The sequence below is a fragment of the Xiphophorus couchianus genome, chromosome 19 (genome assembly GCF_001444195.1).
Source record: "Xiphophorus couchianus chromosome 19, X_couchianus-1.0, whole genome shotgun sequence".
Lineage (NCBI taxonomy): Eukaryota > Metazoa > Chordata > Actinopteri > Cyprinodontiformes > Poeciliidae > Xiphophorus > Xiphophorus couchianus.
In genome coordinates, this window is record NC_040246.1 from 8,933,964 (window position 1) to 8,959,069 (window position 25,106).

The 25,106-nt window shown below is 39.3% G+C and overlaps 1 protein-coding gene across 1 annotated transcript in view; it reads left to right on the top strand.

The window, feature by feature from the left end:
- The first annotated feature begins 1,707 nt into the window (after nt 1–1,707).
- The window catches only part of spred1 (sprouty related EVH1 domain containing 1), a 39,153-nt gene continuing 15,754 nt past the window's right edge, over nt 1,708–25,106 (top strand). Inside the window, exons 1-3 of the mRNA XM_028000837.1 lie at nt 1,708–2,482; nt 18,228–18,495; nt 24,425–24,593. Of these exons, the coding sequence (XP_027856638.1) occupies nt 2,451–2,482; nt 18,228–18,495; nt 24,425–24,593 (469 nt within the window). The 5' untranslated portion in view covers nt 1,708–2,450. The remainder of the gene's footprint in view (nt 2,483–18,227; nt 18,496–24,424; nt 24,594–25,106) is intronic.

Consider the following 25,106-nt stretch of genomic DNA (forward strand, 5'->3'; position numbering starts at 1 on the left):
TCCTAGACTCACAACAGCTGGGATGGACTGCTGTGCTAGAAGTAAACCACGTGTGAGCGTTATGGGATGGAAAGGCCCACAAAAGCACCTTCTGCTTGCTCAGATAACAAAGAATGAGGCATGCTTTCATGTCAGACTCTCAAAAAATTAACACAAAATAAATGTTGCTGGATTTGTTGTAAGTAGCTTTTTAAAAATAAATAACTAAATAAAACATTACTAGAGAGACTTGAATGTTTCCTATAAACTGTACAAAGTCACTAAGTAAAATAGAAACAGTGAGTTTTCCTTGTTAAATGATAATTCATGTATAGATCAAGATAGGATAACTTTATCATCATTCTTTAAGTATTTTAAATAAGAGAAACCTTTTATATCTGTTATACATCTTTCTTTTACACTAACAATATGTTATATTTGTATACACTTATAACGCCACAAATGTGCGGGGCAGTTTCAGAACGCTTTATGGGTAACATGAGACATCATCGTATTTTAAACCATGCAACTCATAAATAAATTAGTCTTACTTTGGGTTCCGGCTCAATTCGTTCCTTTGCTAATTCCAAGTTTCATACCATGAGTTGGTGTTCTGTCACTTCCTATCACAATTTCGTACCAATAAACAACCTACTTTGAACCCAAGTACTTAACCCCTGGTGAATCACTTGATTATTCATTTATTAGTCAATGTTAAGCATTTCATGGTTTATGGTACTAAACTTCCCTCTGTAGGGTACAAACTCACACGTGGGAGACCAAATTACTCCTTAAGCATTCATACGTTGGGTACCTTTTCATACTTTATTTTTTTCCTGGAATGACATACAACCTCAAAAAACATTAGATGCCCATTTGGGACTTGAATAAATCTGAATCTGAAAAAGTTTCAAGAAATACTATTTTTAGAAACCATTTATACCCAACTGTCTCATGTAGAAAACTTTTCCCATGAATTAAATAATATTGTATTTTTGTAATTTCATATCTGATCTTTCTAGCCACAAAATGATGCATAAAAAAGTCAGATATTAAAAGTCTAAGTCCCTTCATGCCAATGTGATACCAGACAGACATTTTCAGGTACCATGTTGTACCTAACTTTTTATGTACAAAATAGTCCTTCATTCATTCCAAGTATTTAGTCATTTTGTTACATTGTGGTTTTGGTATTTTCATACTATAGTTTCCAGGTACTGTGCCAAGCCGTTTCAGGTACGAAATGGTATATATAAAAGTAATTCAGATATATATATATATGTGTGTGTGTGTCTTTATATAGCTTTAGTCAATTGTTTCCGTGCAAACTTTAAGAAGTGGTACGGGTGCGGTCGACCACGAGAAGACTGCATGAAGTAAAACAGAAAAAAAAAAACATTTTTGTGACTGAGTGCATGTGTCAGCCCCAAGTCTTTCTCCTAATAATATTCTACTTCGCGTGGTATCACACAGACGCTTCCCTCCTATATCAATGCGTGATTGAAGGCAAACTTCTTTTGGGAAGTGTTGGGACTACTTTAGTGAACCCCCCTGCACATCAAAGTTAGCTAATTGACCGCACAAGCATACAGAGGAAGGCGATTTAGTGTAATGCTAGTTACTCTTCAACAAGTCGGAACTTTCTATTTGCTAGGTGGGCATATTTTCTTGCAAGTGTGACATGTTTTCACTACGTCGCGGAAGGATCCGATTTTTCTCGAGCGAGGGTCTACACATCCGCCCAGTTTTCCGATGTTTCATCCCCCCTTTACCTCCCCTCCTCCTCCTCCTCCTCCTCCGAGTTGAAAATGGAGTTCGATAAAAGCAGATGTCCACCAACTTTTCCTGGAAATTTCATGTCTGTATTTGATTGATTGTTCCCTGTGTATGCACACTGAAAACAGACAATTTTTGTTGTTGTTGTTTGCTTGCTTCGGATGCCTTTACTGCAGAATACTCGGACACGTTGACGGAGCCGCCGCTGCACAGCGCTTTTTCAAGTGTCGTCCTGGAGCTGAAGTTGGGCGAACGGATGCTCGACGTAAATAACCTGCCAAACGTTAAAAAGTCTACGGCGATTTCTGCGTTTTCTCTCTTTTTTTTTTTTTGAAGGATCTATAAACACTCTTGCAAAGCGAGGATCTGCTGTGCGTTTGTTGAAGGAGGATGGTGCCGCTGGCTCATTTGTTGTGGTCGGATTTTACTTCCAGGGAGGATAAAATGAATCAACGGCTGTCATTCCTCCTCGCTGCTGTACACTAGTCCCAGCCAGCAGAGCTAAGCTAGCTTTCCCTCGGTGTTCTCGGGGACGCTCGGTTAGGCATGCCCCCTCTTTCTACAACGTTCATCCGACGTCCTTAATAAGGTTTATTCGTTTTTATGAAGGAAAATGGTGATTTTTGTGGTATTTTATCCCGCCGTCACTGCGTCGTCGATGCTATTGCTAGGATTTGGATCCTCGTGAGGAAAAAATGAGTGAAGATTCAACAAATACAAACAACGAGTGAGTACTTTTCACTTACATATGCACAGACGTATACATATATTCAAGTAGCATAGATAAATACAGTTCAGATTAGTATTTAGGTACCTTTAGGTATTAATATGTGCTTTTACACGCCGTCCCAGTGACATTTCTGACTCTGCTGCGTTGGTATTTCATCATTATGCTTTGCCTTTTATAATACAGAATTTAACTTCTAATTGTTTATGGACTATTGGAAGAACAAGAGCACAGATTTGTTATAATTGTAATAACATGTGTACATACGGAAACAATGCCATGCCTGCTCGTGTTCTTGTTTTGACATATTTGACACCTACGATGGGAGAATTTTTATTAGGCCTCTGTATTGAAGCCACAGTGATGTTAGAATTATTCAATAAGGTGGAAAAATTATTTCTAAACTCATTTTTAAATAATAATAATAATAATAATGGTATTGTACTAATCGCCTCTTTAAATGTACGTATGTTTAGAGTAGACGAGTCAAGTCCAGTTTAAATATACATTGAGATATCTGTCAGTCTGAGTACATTATGGACACACTGCGTTATATTGACAGTGTAGATCTGTGTGTAGCCAACTGCTGTCCGTCATGATTTCGGCACCTTCCCGTGCATTTAAATCCTGTATTTAATCCTTGAGCTTAAATCTAGTCTTTCATAACCAGTCATACATATTAAATTAAAACTATTCATGACTATGGCGACATTTATAAGAGAAGAAGATGACTTTTTTTTTTCTCAATCGCGCACATTTACATATCACGAACCCCATTCATAAAAACGCCGTGAAACGGCGTTACATTCACGACCTATCAACGCGGTCCGCCGACACTGACTGTAATCTGTACATGTCGTGCTTTTCGTACACGTCGCACGCATTTCTGGTCGGGTTTAGCTATTGTTTTAATGGGTCCGATTCCCCCCCATGAGCGCTTGTTGACAGTCAGTGAGAAATATCTGCTTCGGGAGGTGCTGCGGTCACATGATCTCCTCCATTCATAAAGTACCTGCCTGCCCATTCACAGTACTGTACACTGTTTCGCATTGCACCGCCACCGACGATCGCATTTTTGGGTTAAATACTGCGCGGGCACATATAAACACAGAGGCAAAGGGTTTATATATATATATATATGACTGGGTCATAACGACATATAATCATTTTCCCCATCTCCGAGGATTTACTTTTTGCCACAGAGGGAGTAAAATGTCCTTTACAGCCATTTACATTGTCATGGTTAGATGACTGAAACACACCCATTTCTTCTCCAATTTCTTATATCTGACCTTTGTGGTGCTGATTGATTTTAATGCATGGGGTTTTGTCCTTGAAGTGCACTTCTGTGATCTTATGTAACATTTGCCATGCTGTCCTTTTTTCACCTTATCCAGTGCAGAATTGACACATACTGTATGTGTTGATTAATTTAAATCTAATGTAGTATTTTTTGTTGTTTTGTCTTTTTATGTGTGATGCTACCAAATAAGATAAAACTTCTCATTGTTTTTGCCTGAAGACGAGAAAAAAAACCCAAACCCATAAGCATTTGTAAAATTTTACCCGTCTCCTTAGAACAGCATCAAGGATCCACAACAACCCCCACTGAGGGAATTTTTGCCGTGGGCTTATGTATTATCAGTGGGTTTTAAGTACAGTGCTGGGTTTGTTCCATGCTGCATGATGGCGGCAGCGAACATGATGAAGCGATCCGAACATTGTTGCTATGATTCCACCACCTTTCTGCCAGTGGTATGATTCATTGTAATGGAAGCTACAGAGTATGGAGTGAAGGTTGTCTTTCGTTTTTCTTTTTGAAGACGTTTCGGTTTTTCCCATTGCCCAGGTGTATTTAGATCTTGGAGGACGTCAGTTGCTTATTTCTAAAAAGTCTTTCCCAATAAACTCAGAATCCCTGAATAAATCTTGCTCAACTAACAGGTTGCTGACAAGTGTTAAGGAAAACATATTTTCTTTGACTGGCTAATTCTCATTATGTTGTAAAAGCAAATAGCTATAAATACCACAAGTAACAAAATACATAATCATAATTAGATTTGTGGACTTGTCATTTTAAACACTTTTTCGCAACACAAAAGCCCTTATGTCCACATTCTCTTAAAAACAGGAAGCAAGTATCATGCATGAATGATTGCGTGTAATACGGATCTGGAGTGTCTGATGGGTCATTGTTGTACATAGAATACACTGTTTTCTTAGTTTAAAAAAAATTAATGCGAGATGTGTGGCCACCTTGCTACAAAGATCATTTATGAAGCAATTGTGAAAGCTATGACAGATAGCTGAACAAGGAAGTCAGCCAGACCACTGAGGCAACTGTGCCTGTTAGTTTTAAACTTGAAGTTTATCAGATGAAAAACAAAACTTTGTTTAGTGTTTCTTTTTGTGTCCTCTCTCAGAACAAAACACCTGCTGATGCCCACATATAACATGAAATTAATAGCTGCACTCATTTAGCTTTAGCTGTAGCTCACTTTCTCCTCAGTGTCTGAGCCAATTACAGGAGAAAACATTTGGCTGCAGCTGCCACCTGATTCTGTAGTATATATAAATAGCTAAACCCTTACTAGTGATTATATCTGATTATATGGAGAAAAGTGAGACTGGTAACCATCTCACAGCTGACTAGTATAAAGCAGGCTGTTTTGGTGGCACAGTTGGAAGGAAGGTGCTGATGTGACCTTACACATCAGTGTAACAATGCCAGTCAGAACAGGAGCAGAACTTGTCTATCTGAATATGACTAGTATTTTAGTGTTTACAGTGGTTCCCAACCCTAGTTCTCAGGCCTACAAGTTTTAGATGTGACTTTGTTCCAGCACACCTGAGTTATATCATTGCCTGACCTCCTCTGTATGCCATCCAATACCTGCTAATCAACCTTGGTATTTAAGTCAGGCATCTGGCAGCAAGGGATACCTAAAACATGAAGGACGTGGGAGAACCAGAGTTGGGAATAAGTTTAAAAAACAGCTTTTATCTACCACTGTGGTGACTTAAAGACAGATTAGGCTAGTCACAGAGATTTGATAAATCTCTGGGTCCAGAGTGTTAGTCCTGCTTCTATCAGACATAATTTCCTTTGACTTCCTCCTTCTTACCGGACAAATCACCATAAAAATCTCTTCTTAATGGACTCGAATTGGACATTGTGTTGTGCATTGATGCCCAACTTTGGCATTCAAAGAGTCATCACCAGTCTTTGACTTTTGGCTGTTGTCCGCTACCTTTTTCTCACTTTTTGTTTGGTTTGTATTACAAGCTTTACCTCTAAAAAAGTATACAGTCTCTCATGAATGTGTGTACTAAAAAAAAAATCACTTTTCATGTGAAAACTGAAGATGTGACATTGATACAATGTAAAATAATGTCTACAGGTTGTATAACTGTAGCAGCCATCTATGTCTAAACTACTGGCAACAAAAGTGAGTACCCCCTAAGTGAAAAGGGGGATGTCAGCCAGTTGTTGTTTAGACCTTACATTGCACACTGCATCAAATTGGTCGTCATGGTTTCATGGGGCTTCATAAATACTGCCAGCTGTGGGGAACTACAGTTCATCGAGGATACCATGGATGCCAACGTGTACTGTGACGTATTGAAGCAAAGCTTGAGCTCCTCTCTTCAGAAACTGGTCCAGAGGGCGGTATTCCAACATGATAATGAGCCCAAACATACCTCTAAGACAGCCACTGTCTTACTAAAGAAACTGAGAGTAAAGGTTCTGGATTGGCCAAGCATGTCTAAACCCTATTCCTTAAAGGTGGTGGAATGCAAGGTCTCTAAAGTCCAGCAGCTTCATGACGTCATCATGGGGAAGTGGAAGAGGAATCCGGAGCAATCTGTGAAGCTCTAGTGAACTTCCTGCCCAAGAGAGATGTAGCAGTTCTAAAAAATAATAGTGGCCGCAAAAAACACGAAACCTGGGGCACAGTTTGGACATTCTAACATAGGGGTGTCCTTACTTTTGAAAGATGTTATCTTGAGGGTTTCAGCCAATTTACTTTTATATAAGCAGAATACAAGCAATGACTACACTGTATCAAAATAGTGTTATTCAATGAAAACATAAAATATTATCCAAAAATGCAAGGAGTGTACTCACTTTTGTGAGATACTGTATGTGTCTTTTAAGCTTGCAGTCTTCATAAATGGATTTTAAAATTGCCTCAAGATTCAAGCAGCAATGGCCTTGAGGTAGTTTTGTCTAAAAGATGGTTGGGTAAACCAAGCTGTTGTAGACACACAGCACAGCCTTTGTTGAGAACATGTTCCTTGGCCTTGGTGCAGTGGTGTTCACAAAACTGAAATTACACAAAGAGCTCATAAAGCCTTGTGAGATTCTGGTTTGTGTCTTGTTCGGCATGTGTGGAGAGTTCCCCTCTTTAATATCAAATAGATTCTTGCCAGTCTGCACCTTCAGACGGATATTGCAGATATTTTACATGCCCTCATACATTTTTGTTTTTTACTTAGAGAATGTCAGTTGACTGACACATACTCTGGGTATGGCCTCATTGTTTGCGATTCCTGCCATATTGTCTTTTGCCAGTCAGGTGATCTTCAGTCTGCTTTCTCTGTCCGCTTCCTATCTGTGTGATTGATTTGAAAGCTCAGTGTTCCAGCTGCCTATGTGGGTGTCTTGATCTTATCACACATGAGCTGTTTTCACTCCCTTTAGTTTTGCAGAGCTTCCCAAAAACATTCTTCCCGAACAACCCCCATCATGTCTCAAAATGACAAGGGTATATGACTTCTTCAGTTGTTAGCATGCTTTATGGCCTGGGTAATGACTCATTCTGTGGAGCTCATGGCAAGCTCATGCATTTACCTTTCAATAGTCAGTGAATTTTGCGGTTATTTCAGTTTCTTGAACATGGCCTCCATTTGGTGACTGGATGAGATTTTGATGATATAATGACCTTGATTAAAAATATTCTACTTTCACTTTATCAAATTATTTAAATATTTTAAACTGAAATGTAATAGCATGATATGTATGCTTTTATTTAAATGTTGATCTTTGGTTTACAGTTATAATCTAACAGTTATAGCTTTTCTGATTTTGATTCAGAAACTTGACTAAATGATTGAGGAAGTGCTTATAAGCTACCCAATGACTGTCTTTCAAATACAGTCATTCTTTTCTGTTTTTAAGCATGATAACATCATGATTGTGGCTGTTTATTAAAATTGTAGCTTTTTGAAACCTCAGTACACATCCATGCTTGTAACAGCTTTAGTCATTTTAACTGGTTGAATATAAGTTACAGACACATCTTACCCCAGGGCAATCTCTCTTTTGAGCTGAACACTCAAACACGTCTTTGGTTTTGCTTCTGTTTTCTTTTGAGGAAGAGTTGGTTGTGATGAATGTGGTTCACAGGAGCTAACAAAATATTTCATTTGACAAACCTGAGGTTGCGTATAACAACAGTGCCTACATGATATATCCTCAGTGTTTTGTTCCCTTCACAGGCAGTTAAAACCTCACTTTATGTCATAAAGGTTAACATTTGTAATCGGCATTGTTTGTCTTTTTATGGACTAACTCTGTGACCCAGTATTGTAGTGGCAAACTATTCTGCTGTTAAGTATGGTTAGTTTTTTATATGAATCTACAGATGTCTTGTGATGTCTGTGGTTGGGATGCATCATCAAAATGAAACCTGCCTTGCGTTGTAATGGACTCTTCCATCCCCGTGGTCAGATTAAGGCTTGGATCTTCTGTATTTTAAACCTAACCTACTTCCTTCTTACCATTTTCATTTCCTCTTCAAGTATTTTAGGAGCATGCATTAAGTGGAACGAAATGTCAGTAGCGAATTAGAAAAGTACTTTTCTTAAAAGATGAATGAATTGTGTGGAGTTAGTAGTCTACTCTACACCACACGTGGACTTGAGTTGTATATGAGTTTGTCTGCATCATAGCATCTACGTAGCAGGAGGCTTGTCTTTATTTCTTTGTCCAGTCGGGCCTCTGATGCTCACAGACCATATCTTAATGCCTCTAAGAATTGCTTCTAACACAAAGTGACTGAATTGTAGATATTGTTTTCAGTCGTACTGCATGCAGGAGCAAGAAGGCTGGGCCTGGTTGGGAACTGTTTTCTGCAGCTGGGCTAAGATGGTTCTTTCCTGTTGAGCCACAGACATAAAAGGGCACAGATGTAAATCCTAAACCTTGTGTCTTTGATTGAGTTTCCAAACGCTTTGAAAACAGGAAGGGGTTTCTGTGTATGTGTCTTTGCGCGTACACGTATACACACAGCTGCACATGTTCTTGCATCTTTATTTTTATAGAAGCATTTGCCATGTGTGCTTCTGGAAAAGATAAGGTCTGATCCTGGATTGGTGAACGTAAGAAAAAGTAATAGCTGTTATATAAAATTTAAAGCCTTGCCAAAATTTCAACAGAAGATAAGTGTTCACGCCTGTATTTTCATCTGCCCTGTAAATGTCTGATCAGATTTTGACTATATTTAGTACTCAATTGGTTACTAAAGTTGTTTCCTAACTCATCAAATTGCAAGACATTTCCTGCTTGAATGAGATGTCTTTGTCCAGAATGGTCAACTATAGCTTTGAATATTTGACTATACTTATGTAACTATACTCTCATCATCTTCGTTTTATAGCTCGTCTTGGCAGTTCATAGGCCACCATCTCAGTGTGATGGCTGATCATTCCTAAGTAGCTTCAAAAGATATACTGACTGTTTTTTTTCCCGCAGCTACACGGCCTGGTCCTGTGGGACTGCTTTCACATCAAAGGCGAGCAGAGAAGCCGCTGCAGTTGAGTTTCGTGGTTCCTCTTTTTGTAATGGCAAGCGTAAGGTTTTAATTTACCGAATGCTTGTGGTTCGAATTAAGATCCTCTCAATATGCGGCTTTGATGAATGTTTGAGAATAGGTTTCTGGCATTTGATACACATATGGGATTCTTTTTAGATTTATAGTATGCCACGGGGCAGCGGGAGTTGGAACTGTGATGTCGGGATAGCAGGCCCAGTCCAGCAATGGACGGTTTGATTTGAAAATTATTGTTCAAGATGTCATCCCGATGAGATCTCATGATGATTGTCCAGTTTCCATATGGAATGCAGGTTAATTTGGCATGGAAAGATTGTCTGCCATAGATGCTACCAAAACTACCATTAACATTTAGGTTTTGCTGTGTCGTGCAGCAGCAGCAGATTAGGCTTGTGGGGTTTTTTTTGTTTGTTTTTTTCCCTTTTTTTCTTAGTCAGTTGGTAGCTAAGCTGAATGTTCTTGTGAGGGAGATGAGTCACCAGCAGCCTGAGGTGTTGAGAAGAGATGGGGCAAATTTTTCTTTCACTTCTCTTTCTATAACCAGCGGATTAGTTTTCACTGCAGCTAGTGTAAGCAAGCTTGTGTTGCCTGCTTAGCGTTCACACTTCTATCTGCTTTTATTAATGACCAACAGACAGCCTCTTCAAAACTACTTTATTAATGGCCAACAGACAGCCTCTTCAAAAGTACTTTTACTATGAATGTATATTGCAGCTTGCACAGCTAACCATAAACCATGCTGGTTTTTGTCTTCTGTGTGTCTTCTTTTAGTTTGCATTTGGTTCTTTAAACTGGGACTGAGACCAATTAGTTTGCTTGTTTACACCATTCAGATTAGATGCACGGGTGGAATACATGGCCAGGTTCCATGTTTTATTTTTATCATTAAGATAACATTAATGATAAAAACACATTTCATTACAGTAGAAGCAATATTGCTTACTTCTTTTTAATACATTTCTTATATCTGCTTAAATAAGAAATGTCATGTCTACAGTAATGTCATGTCTATGTAAGGTTACATGAATCTACAAGGCTTGGGCCGCTGTGAAATTCTCACGGTTTAATAACCTTGAGTAAAAATACAACAGTTTCCCCAACAGTGACACATAAAGTGTACCTTGAATGTATCACCAGATCTAATTGAATATATTTAGAACAGAAAAGCAACAGTCATTACTGCTGCAGTTAAAGTAATTCAACATATTAATTATTATGGTCATATTAATGTTATCTAAAGTCTTTATTTACTGTTTTTTTTTTACTGTAAAGAATAAACTTAAACATCCAGAGGAAAGTGTTTATTGAGCTGAGCTGAATATTCTGCCTTATATTACTCTATTATTAGGGTAACACAAGCATAAAAAGCAAAAGTCAGCCGATGTCGATATGATATTTATTGCTGATATATTAGACACATTGTTTTTTGGCGAGTGTGCAAAATAAAACTTTTTAAACAATCTGACAATGTGCATCTCTAAGATTATTTGATTAAATATTGTGCTATGCTTGGGTAATCGACCTGCATTTGCCTACTTAGCTGATATGTAGCTTGGCAGTTGTGTTCAGAAAATGTGACCTCAATGAGAGTGATGGGTTTTCTGTCTCACGACTATTTGCATTCCTTGCGAAGGATTTCCAAACATTGGAAAAATACATACTCCATGGAGGTCTGCGCATACTCAAAGTGGACTCAAAGCCCCCAACCAGCTCATCAAACTTGTCAGTCTCCATTCAGATTGTAGGAAATGAAGGAAATTGCCATGAGAAATGTAGGCAATTGGTATGCTTGACTATGAATCTCAGCTTTCTGCAGACAGTGTGAACACACTGCAAGGCTCACAGAGTACGCAAAGTATGGATGAGTAAGTGGGAGTCTTCAGCAAGAAAGGTGGAGAAGTTTCTTTTCAGCCAGCTGACTGGCAGCCAGCAGCAACATGTAGAGGAGACCAAACATCCCCAATTTGCCTTCTAATATCTCATTAAATAAATTGTAATAGCAGTAAAAGTATGGTGGAACTGTAGATTTTTAAAAACCTTGATATGCCCACTTATACTCTAAAAGTAAATATGTCCATAATATGAAATCAGTCAGAAATACATAATTATATAAATATCATTGTGTTTTGACATAACTGTTGAAGATAGCGTTATTTTCTTTTAGGCAAAGAGAATGAGTCACACAGCCAAAGTAGCTTTTGACGTAGAAATCCATGTTTTACCTACTTTACCGGTAATAGCTTTTTCTTTCTGCGGATAATCTATAGAATCGGATTGGGATAAGTAGCTTGTGTTTATTTTCTCCAATGATATTTTAATGATGTATTTTTTTTTGTTTGTTTTCTTTTTTGGCCGTCTGTTAAAAAGTTCAACGAGCCAAAGTGGTCTAGCAGACCTTGACTGAGCTTCACAGCCTTCCTCAGGTTTTGATTTGAGGAAAAGATGGGGAGGAAAAGGGGTGATGGAGGAAGAAAAAGAGATGGGGGGGTGGGGGGGAGGCAGCTTTTCTGTTCTTTTCAGATGCTAATGAAAGGACGAATGGTTTTCCAGCTTTTAGCTTGCAAAGTGTGTCTCCCTTGCAGCATGCTCTGCTGCCTGGACATTGTGGGAGGACAAAACTCCAGGCCCGGGATCCAATAACGTGAAATTTCAGCAGAGAAGCGGCCATTGTGTACAAAGAGGCAGCCGGGGAGGGCCTGTGTGGAAGAAGAGGGGGAGGAGATGGAGTGGAGGAAAGGGAGGGTGACTTGGCGAGCAACCAGGGGTCTGGCTACATCCTTTCTCTTTCCCCTTTCCTCCTCCTCTTCTTCGCTCTCTTCATCTTCCCTTCTTCGCCACCCTCTTGCCCACCCCGTCCTCCAGAACCCTCCAGCCCTTCAACCCTCTGTGCTCCTCTTCACCACTCCCCTTTGGGTTGGAAAACCCAAGACTGAGACGGGAGCAGAGCATAATTGCATGCTGGAGCCCAGTGAGCTATGGGCCGGAGCAGCAGACAAACGGTCACTTTGTCCACTTAGGAAATGGTTGTCCCAGGATCCCCCTTCTCCACCACACACTGGAGAAAGTGGCCTCAGGGCCCATGTCTCCCTGATCTGCACATCCTTCTCCAGTCTCTCTTTCCTGTAAATCTATGTCTATATTTACTACTTTGCTTTTTTATTATTATTGGTTAACTATAAGAAATACAACTGTGGTGCTTTTTTGTGTATTAGAATAGTGTAACTAGTTTGTAACTTTACCTCAGTTGGAATTTTGAAAAATATTTCTTTTTGTGATGATTTCCAAGACTTGTTTTTGCTTTTAGAAATTTATATGAATATTCACACATAAGTTTTCACATACCACACTCGACATTTGATTTTCTTCACACTTTTGCCTGATTTTCAGTGATGATTTTTCTGTATAGTTTAAAAATCTGTACTTTATTATAATACTTTATTTATATCTTTTTCTTAAGTTTTCCTTCAGACATACTCGCGATCCTTATTTACAGTTGCCTCTCCCTGTCCTCCTCGGCTTCAGTCTCATCACCCCCTCGGTTTTCTTTTCCCCCTGCTTTGCACGGAAATGAAGTCAGTCATCCAGCAGAATAACTTGGAATAATTCAGAATTGGGGGCTCCTTTCTTTCATCCTGCCCCACTCCCTCCCTCCCACCCCCTTTTTTCTCTTGCATGCCAAAGCCAGCTGATCTGCTTCCGCTCACAATTGTGTGTCCAGTTGACTGTGTGCTCTCAGCAAGGGGCGTGGAGGCCGGCTTTTGTCTCCACCATCCCTCGATGAGCTGTGAATGTGCACAGGGTGGACTGATAGATGCATGCAGAGCACTGTGCGTTTTAGGAAAGCAAGTTCACCGACTAAAGGGACAGCTTTATAAAGTTAATATGTGTTGTTTGTAGAATTGTGGCACACACCCTACAGATTAAACTCTTTAAGTAAGTAAAAAGGATTCTTTGGTTTTAAAATTTTTATTTAAGAAGATCCGCATATCTGTTGTCCGGTTAACTTCCTCTCACGACTCCCCCCCCTCCCTCAGAGTGTCATGGTTGCTGGCATGTGTATGATGGGAGGCCTGAAGGGTCAGGCCCTGGTCATTGTGCTCTGGTCATGGCTGACTGACACCACCGCCTGCCTTCTGTTCACCCCAGGGACCCCTGTCTGACTGACAGCCCCTTCTGCACCCAGCTCCCGCATCCATTTATTGGTGTCCGTAGAGGGGTGTTAGAGTAGCAGCAGCAGCATATCCCAATCACTGCCTGCTGTGGTGCCCCAAAACCTTATTTTTCATGATTGAACGAAGTTCTCTTGGACCGTTTCTTTGTCACTCATGTCATTAGATATCATCAGAATGGGGTGTTTTCTATGTGTGGTTATTAAAGGGAAGTTTGTTGAGGTTTTCCTGTTTTCTGAGTTTCCCATGACTAGTTGCTGTCAAATAAGCCCCGGGCAACACATTTAACCTATCTAGGCGTTTAACTGGTGGTACATTTTCAACTTTTGAAAATTTATTAAAAAGGCTAATGATTAGGAATATAAAATTTGGTAAATGTTTTTTCAGTTGGGTCCAAATCTAAAGACAACTGGGCATGTCTATATTTAGTATTTCAAATATGTCCAGTTTTCAATCTCTTTTTTTGACCTGCTGATGCAGATCTTGGTCAAGTTTCTCTAAAAACTGTAATAAACTTTGTCAAAATAAATCCTTCCTGCCATGAGAAGTCAAATATTTATAGTAGGATATCGTAGGTGACGCAGCACCATAGAGAAAGAGATGATGCACTGTAAGGTAAGGACTTAGTCATTTGAAAATATTTTAGAGTTAACATTTTAGCCTGAATAAAATAATGTTCATCATTGAGGTAAATTCCTATGTTATTCCTTAGATCAAAATACTACTACAATGACAGCACTACACGATTTTTGTTTCCGGGGGTTTTTGTTCTAAAATTTTAAGGGCAAAAAAAGGAAAAACCTCCTTCTTATCCTTTGGCACTGCCGTATTGGTTTAAGGAGGTAATTTAATTATATGAAAAACATTTTTACTGCAAAGTCAACATTTTTAAGTTTGAAGCTGAAAAACGTAACAGAAATGACCTTGGAGGAGACAATTTTCACATAATTTCTTTTTACCAATCCCAAGCTCAAAATGTAATATAATTGCCTTGCTGATAACAGTCAGTGATAGTTACTGATCTCCGTTTCTTTGCACTGGATGATTTCCGTCCGAATAAATATTTCACAAACAATACTATCAAACATTCCTTTAGAGAACATGTTGCTACATCGTTTCCCAGTGTAAAATATAGAGAAATACATTGTTGTTGGCTTGTATTGCTAACTGTAGTTAGCCTGCACAAAAAGCAAAAGAGTTTTCCAACCTGTACCAACTAGAACACGGTTAATTTGGTGTTTTTATGTCATTCCCACGGTTTCCTGGGTCAATTTCACCATTCGTTTTCTTATGAGACGTCTCTGATGACGCAAAGATCAGTGTGCTTGAACAGCTCATCCTTTTAGCTGTTGCTGCTAATTATCTCAACATCAAAATGTGAAAGGGCAAAATGACTTGCAAAGTCTTATATTGTTGCAACCTGAATGAATGTCCGACATTCCTCAGTAAAAAAAAAGTTCACTTTAACGTCTCGCCCTTTTTGCAATTTTTCTGACTTAATTTGTAAACACTTCACTGACAAGGAAATGAACTCACTTGGAGTGAGTTCTTCAACATACTTTCCATGTTGAAGAACATTGTGGTTAGTGTGACCTTGTGTGGTGCATCTGACATCTTGATACATATTGATACGTATTGTCAATTAGCTATGATAAAGCCTCAAATTATGTCACCTATAACTCCACATATAGCTGTCTATTTTTTGCTAAGTTTATGCTGTTTTCAAGCTTCTTAGGGAAATATTAGATTTTGTAGTTCCTCATTTCTCTTCTTGCTGGCTCTTTTTGTGCAAATCATTCGTCCGTATTTTAATGTGCAGCATACTCAATGATTTGCTGCATTTCTTTGGCTGCAAAGCAGTGAGTTCAAACACACAGCTAAACTCTAGAAGGTACAGAAAGCCCTGCTTGATTCATATTATTTATAAAGCTAATTAGTTTCTGTGTTGTCAATTTTGTTAGTACTGTAGATTAAATTATTGACTTGAACAATAGAACAGATTTAAATTGGATAAATAAACAAGATGAGACAAAATTTCAAATTTCCTGTCATAGTCTGCTTGTGTTTCTAAGTAATGTCAATTGTTGGATTTTTATACAACTTTTAACAGAAAGTTTTGTCTGGGATGTTGGTTGTCCTAAAGGTACTACTCTTTTCTCAGTTTCTCAACATATACTTGTAGTCCTATAGCAATTTAAAAACAAAGGTTTCTATATTGCTTATTTTAAAAGAATATCTATTGCAGTATCATTCAGTTCAGTATATCAAGGACAAATCGCTTTAATATTGTGAATAGAAAAAGTAATGTTTAGAACTGCTTGTTTCAAAGTCTTTTTGATAAATATGACTGGGTGTCCCAGTTTTATTTCAGAATGGTACACTTGTGTATTAATGACCAAATAGAAATAATCCCCTTCCTCTTGAAGATGGTGAGCGTTTGATTTTGCCAGTGGGATCTATTATTATGTTTTTATAAATGTTGTGCTCTTGTGTTCTTGGTGCCAAGAGCTTTCACATGAAGGCAGATACGGTCACTGGGAGTGAAAATCCTCTCGCTTGGTGTCTGATTCACATTTGGCCGCTGCTCGTGACATTCTTTACAAACGCTTCACATTCTGACATCATCTTTGCTGGTTAAACTGACCGGAGAACAGTTTGTCACAGGAAGTCATCTGCTCGCAAACATCTTGAGTTATTTTCTGCTTGGTTTGGTAATCTTCCTCGTCTTTAATGTATTACTAGCCCTCAACACGCCTTGACCTTTGTCATTTCCGATGGCCCTGTTCACTGTTACCTCATCAGGGAACGATCTGACTAAAGGTGAGAAAACAAGAGGAGCAAAGTCAAACTTAATCTTTGATTTTTAAATGAGCAGTTATTGGAATAGATATCAAACAAACTGTTTTACTCTTACCATACACAGTGCTTCAGCTTTGCCTTTAAGTCCTTTATGGCGGTTGTTGTGCTTTTAACTTTTCACTTGATTTATTGATTTAACCTGAAAAACCACCAATCTTCAGTTTACTTACAACTATTTATTTACTAGGACAGAAAGCTTGCTGTTTGTTAGCAGAATTTTATGTTAAGAAGTTTTGAGAAATGATAAAATACATTCGGCTTTTCCTTCAAGGGTGTCATCCTTTTCACCTGCTTCAAAAATCTTAAAAGTAGATCATAAGTAAAGATGGCGTTAAAACACAAACCATGCCATTTTCCGAACACACTATGATTAACATTGAGCTGCATTTCCATCAGAACATGTTGGTGTTGGTTATTAACGCTGGTCTGAGTTGCAGTCCACAGAAATCCCTCAATAGAAATATATATACTTTTTGTTGCTTTATATGTTGAATGAACTGGGACGTATTGTTACTCAGTGTAGATACTCAGACTGAAAATTTATATCTGCTTAAACTCCAAGAAAATCGAAAACAAATTAAGAGAAAAACCTTTAAGTGTACATCTCATTTGTTTTAAATCTGACTACAAATGTCAACTGTGTTACTTCATGTAAGCTGTTGGATTTTTATTGGTGTTTAATTGCAGCTTATTATACATGTGATATGATATGCATATGAAAGGATTGTCTTAAAAGGTTTATTTTGTGATTCAAAGGGGAGAGGGGAGTATGATGTACTATCTAGTTTAAAAACCTTTGCTTTCATTGAAATGTTTGGTTTCAGCTGTGGCCAGAGACTGAACATAACCACATGGTCAGTCACCCTCTGGCTGGGGTTAAAGATACACTGACAACTTCAGACAGCTTTTAGCCTGTTATGAAAGATGACACAATGAATTTAGGAACATTATTGTTGTCATTTTCTCTTTATTTCCTATGTGTTTCTTGAATATGTTACATCTATAATGCTCAAATGGAGTTGATTTGTTACTAAAAAACACTTCTGATGCAGAATTTAGGCAAATCTGCTCTCAGAGATTTTTAAGTAAACACATTCTTGATGTAAAGAATACTTCTTTTTTTTTTGTTAAAACGACTAGCCAAAATGCTTTGTAAACCAAACTCATTATAGATGTAGATTGTCACCTATAGAACATGTCCCGGTCAAATGTTTGTTTTACTGTTTTGTTGTAAAACTCTGTCAAAAACAATGTTCAAGTTTATCTGACTCTGGCGACATCATATGTGGCAACATTTGACCCTAATAGAACGCAACGGTTTCAGACGACAACCAAGTCAGACTGGAGTGGAATTCAATATTTCAGAGTTACGTGGAAATCTGTGAAATGTTGCTTGTCCACCAAAATATTCACTGAAGGCTAGACTCTTGAACCTTCAGTGATGTCATAAAAAAACAAAACAGAATTTTATGTTTATCATTTTGTGAAATATTGCTGTGGAAATCTACCCTTCATTATCCAGCTGTGTCTTTATTGCACCTGTGACTGTACTCGGTTACATCATAGCAAATATAGTATAATGCATAATACTTTTTTGACTAGTTTTTAGCTAATGATAAATCGGTCAGTCTCAAACCTGTGCTATTGTTGTCAGTATCCAAATGTAAACTAGAACCTTATATGTTCTTTGGGAAGATTCTCATCCTAGTCTTAGGTTTAGTACAAATAGTATGTCAGCTAAAGCTATGGGATCTAGGTGATGCAAACAAGGGAATAAATGCAGCAAATTTGTAAATATCACTTGTTTTGCACAGTGCAGCTAACTCCATTTCTTTTCATTCTTTTCCCCCCTACTTGTCTTCTTCCCTCGCTCTCATGCAGTGACAGTTATGCGCGTGTGAGAGCAGTGGTCATGACTCGGGATGACTCCAGCGGTGGGTGGCTTCCCTTGGGGGGTGGAGGACTTAGCTGTGTCACCGTCTACAAGGTCAGCCGGGCAGAGGACAACAACAGCACCCACAGCGGAGGCAGCGGAGGCAGCGGAGGAAGCGGCAGTAACCTCAGCCCCTGTAGTTCCACTCCCAGTCCGAGTCCCAGTCCCACCGCTGTGGAGTTTCACATCAGGGGCGAAAGACTTAAAGACAAACTGGTGAGAGAAAGCCTACACCATGAATTCACTGCATTACATAAAATCATATTAATAGTATGCAGGCAGTTTCATTGAAAAGTCTGCATACAATGGAAAAACGCATGATTACATGGTAGCCTTTAGTGGGGAATGATTGTACAATGTTTGAGCAAAATGGTTGAATTTCAAGTGGGGTTTTCTTATCAATACAAGCTCATACATACATTCTCCCAAGTCTTTAAATAATTGGTGTTTTAGGATGTACTGTTATCTTAAAACCTTATTAACTTTTAGTTGGTGATAAATAACATTAGTAGATTTTGTCTTTTTCAGCATTAGAAGGGTTTATTTGACAGCACTCCATCAATTAACCAATGGGAATACCCCAAAAAACTCAATGAAAACCCGAAAAGGCGAATTGTAGATTTACCCAAAAAGCTGTCTGAAGTCATTTCTAAAGAGCAGATTCTGAGACCTCCAGTTTGAAATAATATTATCAAGTTATTCAGGCTCATCACCACTGCGCCGGCATAAATTAAAGAAACTATCCGGGATAAACAGCCAAGGAATCACCAGGGCTCAAGTCTGCCATTAATAGGAAAAGGCAAGAACATATTCTCTATTCCAGAAGAATCTGTACGGTTAGGCAAGATGAAGACGGAGCGTCTTAGACACAATGATAAGTATTTCTAAAGAAGTTAATGTGAAATGTTAAACGTAACATTATACATGTGGATGGAAAAGTAAAGGAGAAGTATCAGCAGCTAAATGATTAAACTATTGACAATGATCCTAAACATACCTCAAGATATTTTTTTGAATGGATGAACTGGGCTAACATTAAGCATCTGGAATGGACTTTCTGCCAGAACCTTTAAAAGTGGGATCATTTCAGGAAATCAGCAATTTTTTATGAACTCTACTTGTCCTGATAGCAAGAGTAGTGAAATGTCAAGAGAGAATAATGGCAAAAAGTTGATGATGTGTGTGTTAGAGGCTCAGATGGGACATATGCACATATTTGACTGTACAGATGAGAGAAATGTAACACAAAATTCAAAATTTTACACCTAGTGTATGACTACTCCACTCTGGCAAAAGATGATTCAAATAAATCATTAAAATCCCAAAACGAAGATCACATCTACACCAGGAGTCTGTCAAATAATTCTGAAAGGAACTGTACAAATAAATTTATATTAATTTTTACACTCTATCCAGACGTGCCCTTTAAAGCACAATAATTTGTGCAAATGATAAACAGTGTGTTCTGTTGAGCAGGATCATTGTGAGCCCAGCTTTCTCAGACTCCGGTCCCTTTGCTGCCTCACTCACACTTTCAGCCACACAGGAAGTGTGTTTTGGCTCTCCTCTATGGCGCAGGTAACTGAAAATAGGAGCAAACTGCGTGATGTTGTGATGCATGATGACTTCATCAGGGAGAAGGCCACATTACTCAGATGAGAATGTGGGATGAGGGATGTGAGAAACTCAAAAAGCATGGCAGGATTCTGGAAGATTTAACACAATATTTTCCTTCAGTAAAACATTTTTTTATGAATGCAGAAAGGAAAAGAGCAGTTAGCTGAGGTAATATATATCACAGATTGAGTGTTTGTTGTTTTTGCTTCTTACTAATTACTTTTATGCCCTAGACTGAGTTGTCCTTTAGTAATAGTCAGCAGTTTGATCTCTGACCTCTGTGTGTTGCCTCTCTGGCACACTGAACACCAAGTTCCAGGAAACAGATGGAGCTGCTTTTTGCATGACAGCTCCGCTGCTATAAGTATGGATGTGTGCGAATGAAATACACTGTGAATATTGTTTTCTCTCAGAGCTCTTCAAAAATAAAAGTTGCTCAGAGTATAATCAGTTTGCATTTATTTAAAATGTTTGTAAAAGAAAAAAGTGTAACATTTTGACAGTTATTGAAATGCATGATTTAAACCACTTTTTTTTTATGCTGTGTTAAACAGTAATACGTAAGATATTAGCAAAGAAGTTGAAGTTATTTATATTCCGTATTATCAGTCTATTTCTTCTTGAGTAGCTGAATTTCTTGTCATTACTGTGCACATTAGATGCAAGCCAGATCCAGTAGATAAAGTTTAGAATATCTTTGTTCTGTGGTAATGTGAGTATAAATCTCTTGGTTCGAGAAATGTTGGATGCCAGATCACAGAGGAGAGGCCACCATGATGCACAGAATCTGGCAACCCCAGACTATCTGACTTTAGAGCCTGGTTACACGGGCGCCTGAATCACCGCTTTCATCTTTATTGACTGAGCTTATTTACGCGTGTTTCATGTCTGCGACGGGTTCGTGTTTTGTGCATTGCTACACAAGCACGCGTGTGGCACAGGAAAAGGGTGTGACGAGAATGCTGTTGTTCAGACGCGGCGTAGACGTGGTTCAGAGACCCCGGCAACTGTTCTGGGATGTGGTGAAACACCCTGATCACCGCCAGGGTCCCCAGTCGCCACAACAAACACACGGCCATATGTAGATCTGTCGGGATGCCACCCAGTGCCAGGGTGTTGGCGTCAACCTCAGTGCTACCGACTGTCTGAGGGCTGACTCCAAGAAAACAGCAAACCACATACTAATGTTAGACATTGAGGAAGAAACACTCAATATCAGTGCCTGCTGCTACAGAATTTCTTGTTGCCACATTTTTACAGCAGAAAGGCTTTTGTTTTTATTTGAGAGTTAAGCAAACCTGTACTTTGGAGAAGTATTTTTTTATTTTGACTGATCAAAAATGAAATTTTACTACAGAGTTTCAGACATCGCTGCCGTTCCCCACTGCCCCTAACTTCTGACAAAAGTGGTTCTTTCGTCTGCCCCAGCAGCATGTTAGTTCTGATGCAGCACTTGTTTTCGGTGCCAGGTCCAGAGTTTCTCTGGGTTCAAACATGAAGAACTATTTAGTAACATCCAGAACCAATTAAGTGCTGCAGCTGGTTTGGTGGAAAAGGCTTTTTTTGATTGAAAGCTCTGCCAGTAACACCCAGTATGCTCATCTTCCCATCAGCTCATACTACCTTCCCTTACAGCATGATGCTGCCACCACCATGCTCTTTACTGTTGAGGTTGATTATCAAGCAGAAAGCTTGAAATTGACCTCATCCTGACCTATGGATCTCTGGAGATCCAATGAGTCTCTTTGCTCCTCCTTATGAAAAGGTGTTATAATTTTCTTTCTAATTTACAACTATGCCCTGGTGTGTGCTGGTCGTTATCAAATAAATAAAATAAATACATCGAAGCCTGTGTTTGTGACACATTAGAGTCTTAATACTTTTCCAAGGCACTGTGTGATTTAAGTACATGTTCCAGCCTGAATTAAGCAGCAGCAGCTCCACGTAGACAGACAAAAAGCAGATCAGAATTGCAAAATGTGAGTCTTTTTGCAAGCTGTTATCAGGTGACTGAGGACACATAAGATGCGAGAGGAATTCAAAAAGAAAAGAATGGCTTCTAATCAAAGAGCAGGAAGTGGAGGTGGAGCCATAAAGATGGGAGACGGAAGAAAAGAGGTGGAAGGGTTTTGTCTATAAGCGCAGTGATGCGGCACAGAGTGTGCTGGTGATGACTCAGCTGGCTCTCCATATAGCCACCAATCACTCGCCGACTTCCTCCCTGCTTCTCTCCCTCCTCTCCACCCCTTTCTCTCACTCTTGCCTCTCCTAAAACTACAGATCTAATTGGTGGACGTTAACTGACCGTACCAGCTCTTGGATTATAATAAATCTCTGACTAAGCTCTCGGCCTCAGCACCTTACTTTTCACCACAGGTAGCCTTTGAGCCGTAAATGTGGTGGTGTCTAGGATTACTCTGAATAGCTGTATCTCAATGTTTCATGTAATCATTTTGACTCATATTAGCAGGCTAAATTTTAACATTTAGCTTTCAAAGGTATTTCTTTAAAAATTACCATCAAATGAGGTTTCTCGATACAAAGCGGCGTCCAGTGCATTCTCTGGTTTACTTTTTCCCTGCTTTGTTTCATTGTGTTTGATCCCAATCGGTCTTGTCTTACAATATCACCGTTCTACACGGATCTCGCATCCAGCCGCCTTTGTCCCTCACCTCATTTAACACATCCTGTCTGTGTTCGCTTTCTGTCTGCTTTTCTGGAAAGGTGGCTCCTCATCCTCTGCTCTTTTCTTTGAGCACATTGTGGAATGTGGTGTTAAGTGTCATCCTGCCATGCAACTGTGATATTTCTTCCTCTGTCAGGCGTTGCTGCGACGCTCACCTTACTAGCTCTGGCTCCATTCAGTCTCGCCTCCACAGTCACCCCCAGAGGCACTATGCGCACCCCTCCTTCTCCCCCCATCATCCCGCCTCGTCACCCCATCCTCTCCACATCCCCATCCCTCTCGTCTTCCCTCCCTTTATCCTTCAGCTCTGGGAAAACACACAAGCATAACCCTTGGCCCTTCTTTTCTTCTTTAAGAAAGGTACGGGGACATGCTGAGAGGTTACAAAGCAGCTCGCCCAGATAGAATGACATGTCCACTCTTTCGTGAAACTCACCATCAACATTTTCAATCTCTTCCAATATTCAGACCTGCGCATACTCGTATTCATCGAGTACTGGCTAGGAGCCGTTATCCCCCAGATTACAGACAGTGTCTTCATTTTAATTACACCGGCTACAGTATTTACTCATTCTTGTCCTTTGTGTCACCATGTGCGTGCTCCGACATCCACACTCGGTTAAGTCACCTCTCGTGCATGTCAGTGAAAATCTCACCGAGGGTAATGGCCGTCTCTCATTTCATTTAATCTACCCAGAGGAAGACCAGCAGGCAGCCCAGTAGCCCCGATTAATAATAGGCTTTGGAAGCACAGCCTCTTTTCCGCCCTGCTCTCAGGGCTTCCTGGCTTTAAAACATTCCCACACACACCTGGTCTCCTGAAACCACTGCTCTTCAGCTTTTAGGATGACCAAGATGAGATGAGATTAAATCCTTATGATGTAGTAACCTTGAAGAAATGTAGTTTGTTGTTCTTAATTTTAAAAAAAAAGTTTTTATTTTTATTTCAGGCAAACACAGCTATCAATCACTGGATTGCCAGAATAGTGTTATTTATTGATTATTCCATGTATAAGAGCTATCTTCAGCATTGTATTTCCCTTAATACTCAGATTTAACCAAAACTGTAGCAGAAACACCCATGAAATGTAGCGTTTATTTCACAATTTATACTTCTTTTCCCTCATCTTTGTGGGTTAACACTGGGAGTGTAACAAGGTAAATTAGCTGGGCTATCTGCTCTGGTAGCCAGAGCTACTGAAGTTTTTCAACAGCAATACCTTAATTTTTATGGGTGCTGCTCCTTTAGTTATGACTGTCTGTGTTATTTGTGAGTGGAAATATTCCAAATAACTATTTGCCTTTCTGGAAGCGAGTCGAAAGTGCAGTAACCTTCTTTCAGTTTGATGTTCAACAGAATGCATGTTGTTTTCATCCGCAACGACAAAAAATTTGAATGCTTTTCTACTTTCTGCCTTCATTAAGTCAGTTTTGCCCCCTAAAATAAACAAAATACTTGTAGTTTTTACACTCATTGATGTTACTGTTACGATATTATCATATCAAGATAAAATAAGATAAGATCATTTATTAGCCTCCAATAGGAAAAATTTGTCTTGCAAGCAGAGGTAAGACTGTAGTACAACAATAAGAACAATAAAATATCAGTTTAGGTCTTGCTTTAGGTCTCTCTGACTTACAGACTTTTTGTGCCCCACATGAGGACTGCGTGGGATATTTGCAGATCAAACATTTACACCTAATCTGAGTTAGTTATAGACCTACCATTGATTTGTTTCTAGATGAGGTCTAAATGTTCCCTGAATGTTGTAATCAGGTCTGTTGCACAGTTGGATCTATTGCCATGTAACCCTTGTTGACTGAAAAACTGTGTCTGTTCAGGTGGTGCTGGAATGTGTTCTGCAGAGAGACCTGGTATACAATAAGGTCAACCCCATCTTCCACCACTGGAGAATCAATGACAAGAAGTTTGGACTGACGTTCCAGAGCCCTGCTGATGCTCGCGCCTTTGACAGGGGAGTGCGCCGGGCCATTGAGGACATTAACAAAGGTGTGGGCGTGCTACTCTGCTGTCTGTGTGGCTTTTATCTGTGTTTCAGAGCAGGTCAAACCAGATAAGTCAGCATTACGTCCTCAGCAAACATACCTTACCTTAAAAATACATCTGTCAAGTGCTGGCTATTGTTTCTTTTTATTACCATTTGTCAAAAACATCTGAGTTATTTGTAGAATTCTCCTTTGTCACGCTAACAAGAAATACTTGTTCCGAATTCAGCCAAAGTTTCCACCATATTTCTTAATCTTATTATACTTGTAAAAAAAATCATGATGAAGCAGTGTGTTTACCCTTGCCGTGTAACGGCCGACCTAGCTTCTGTTCTGGGAGAGATGAGAGATGCGTAGTGTCGATTGGTGTTGATGACTGAACCGTTGCTGCCGCTTGTTCGCTGAACCCAAGCAAGACCCTTCTTGTGATATCCTGTCGCTTCCAGTTGCTTAGATAATCTTGGGTCTTCCTGTAGAGACCGACAGTTTAAGGCTTCACTCAGTGTCTCATAGGTAG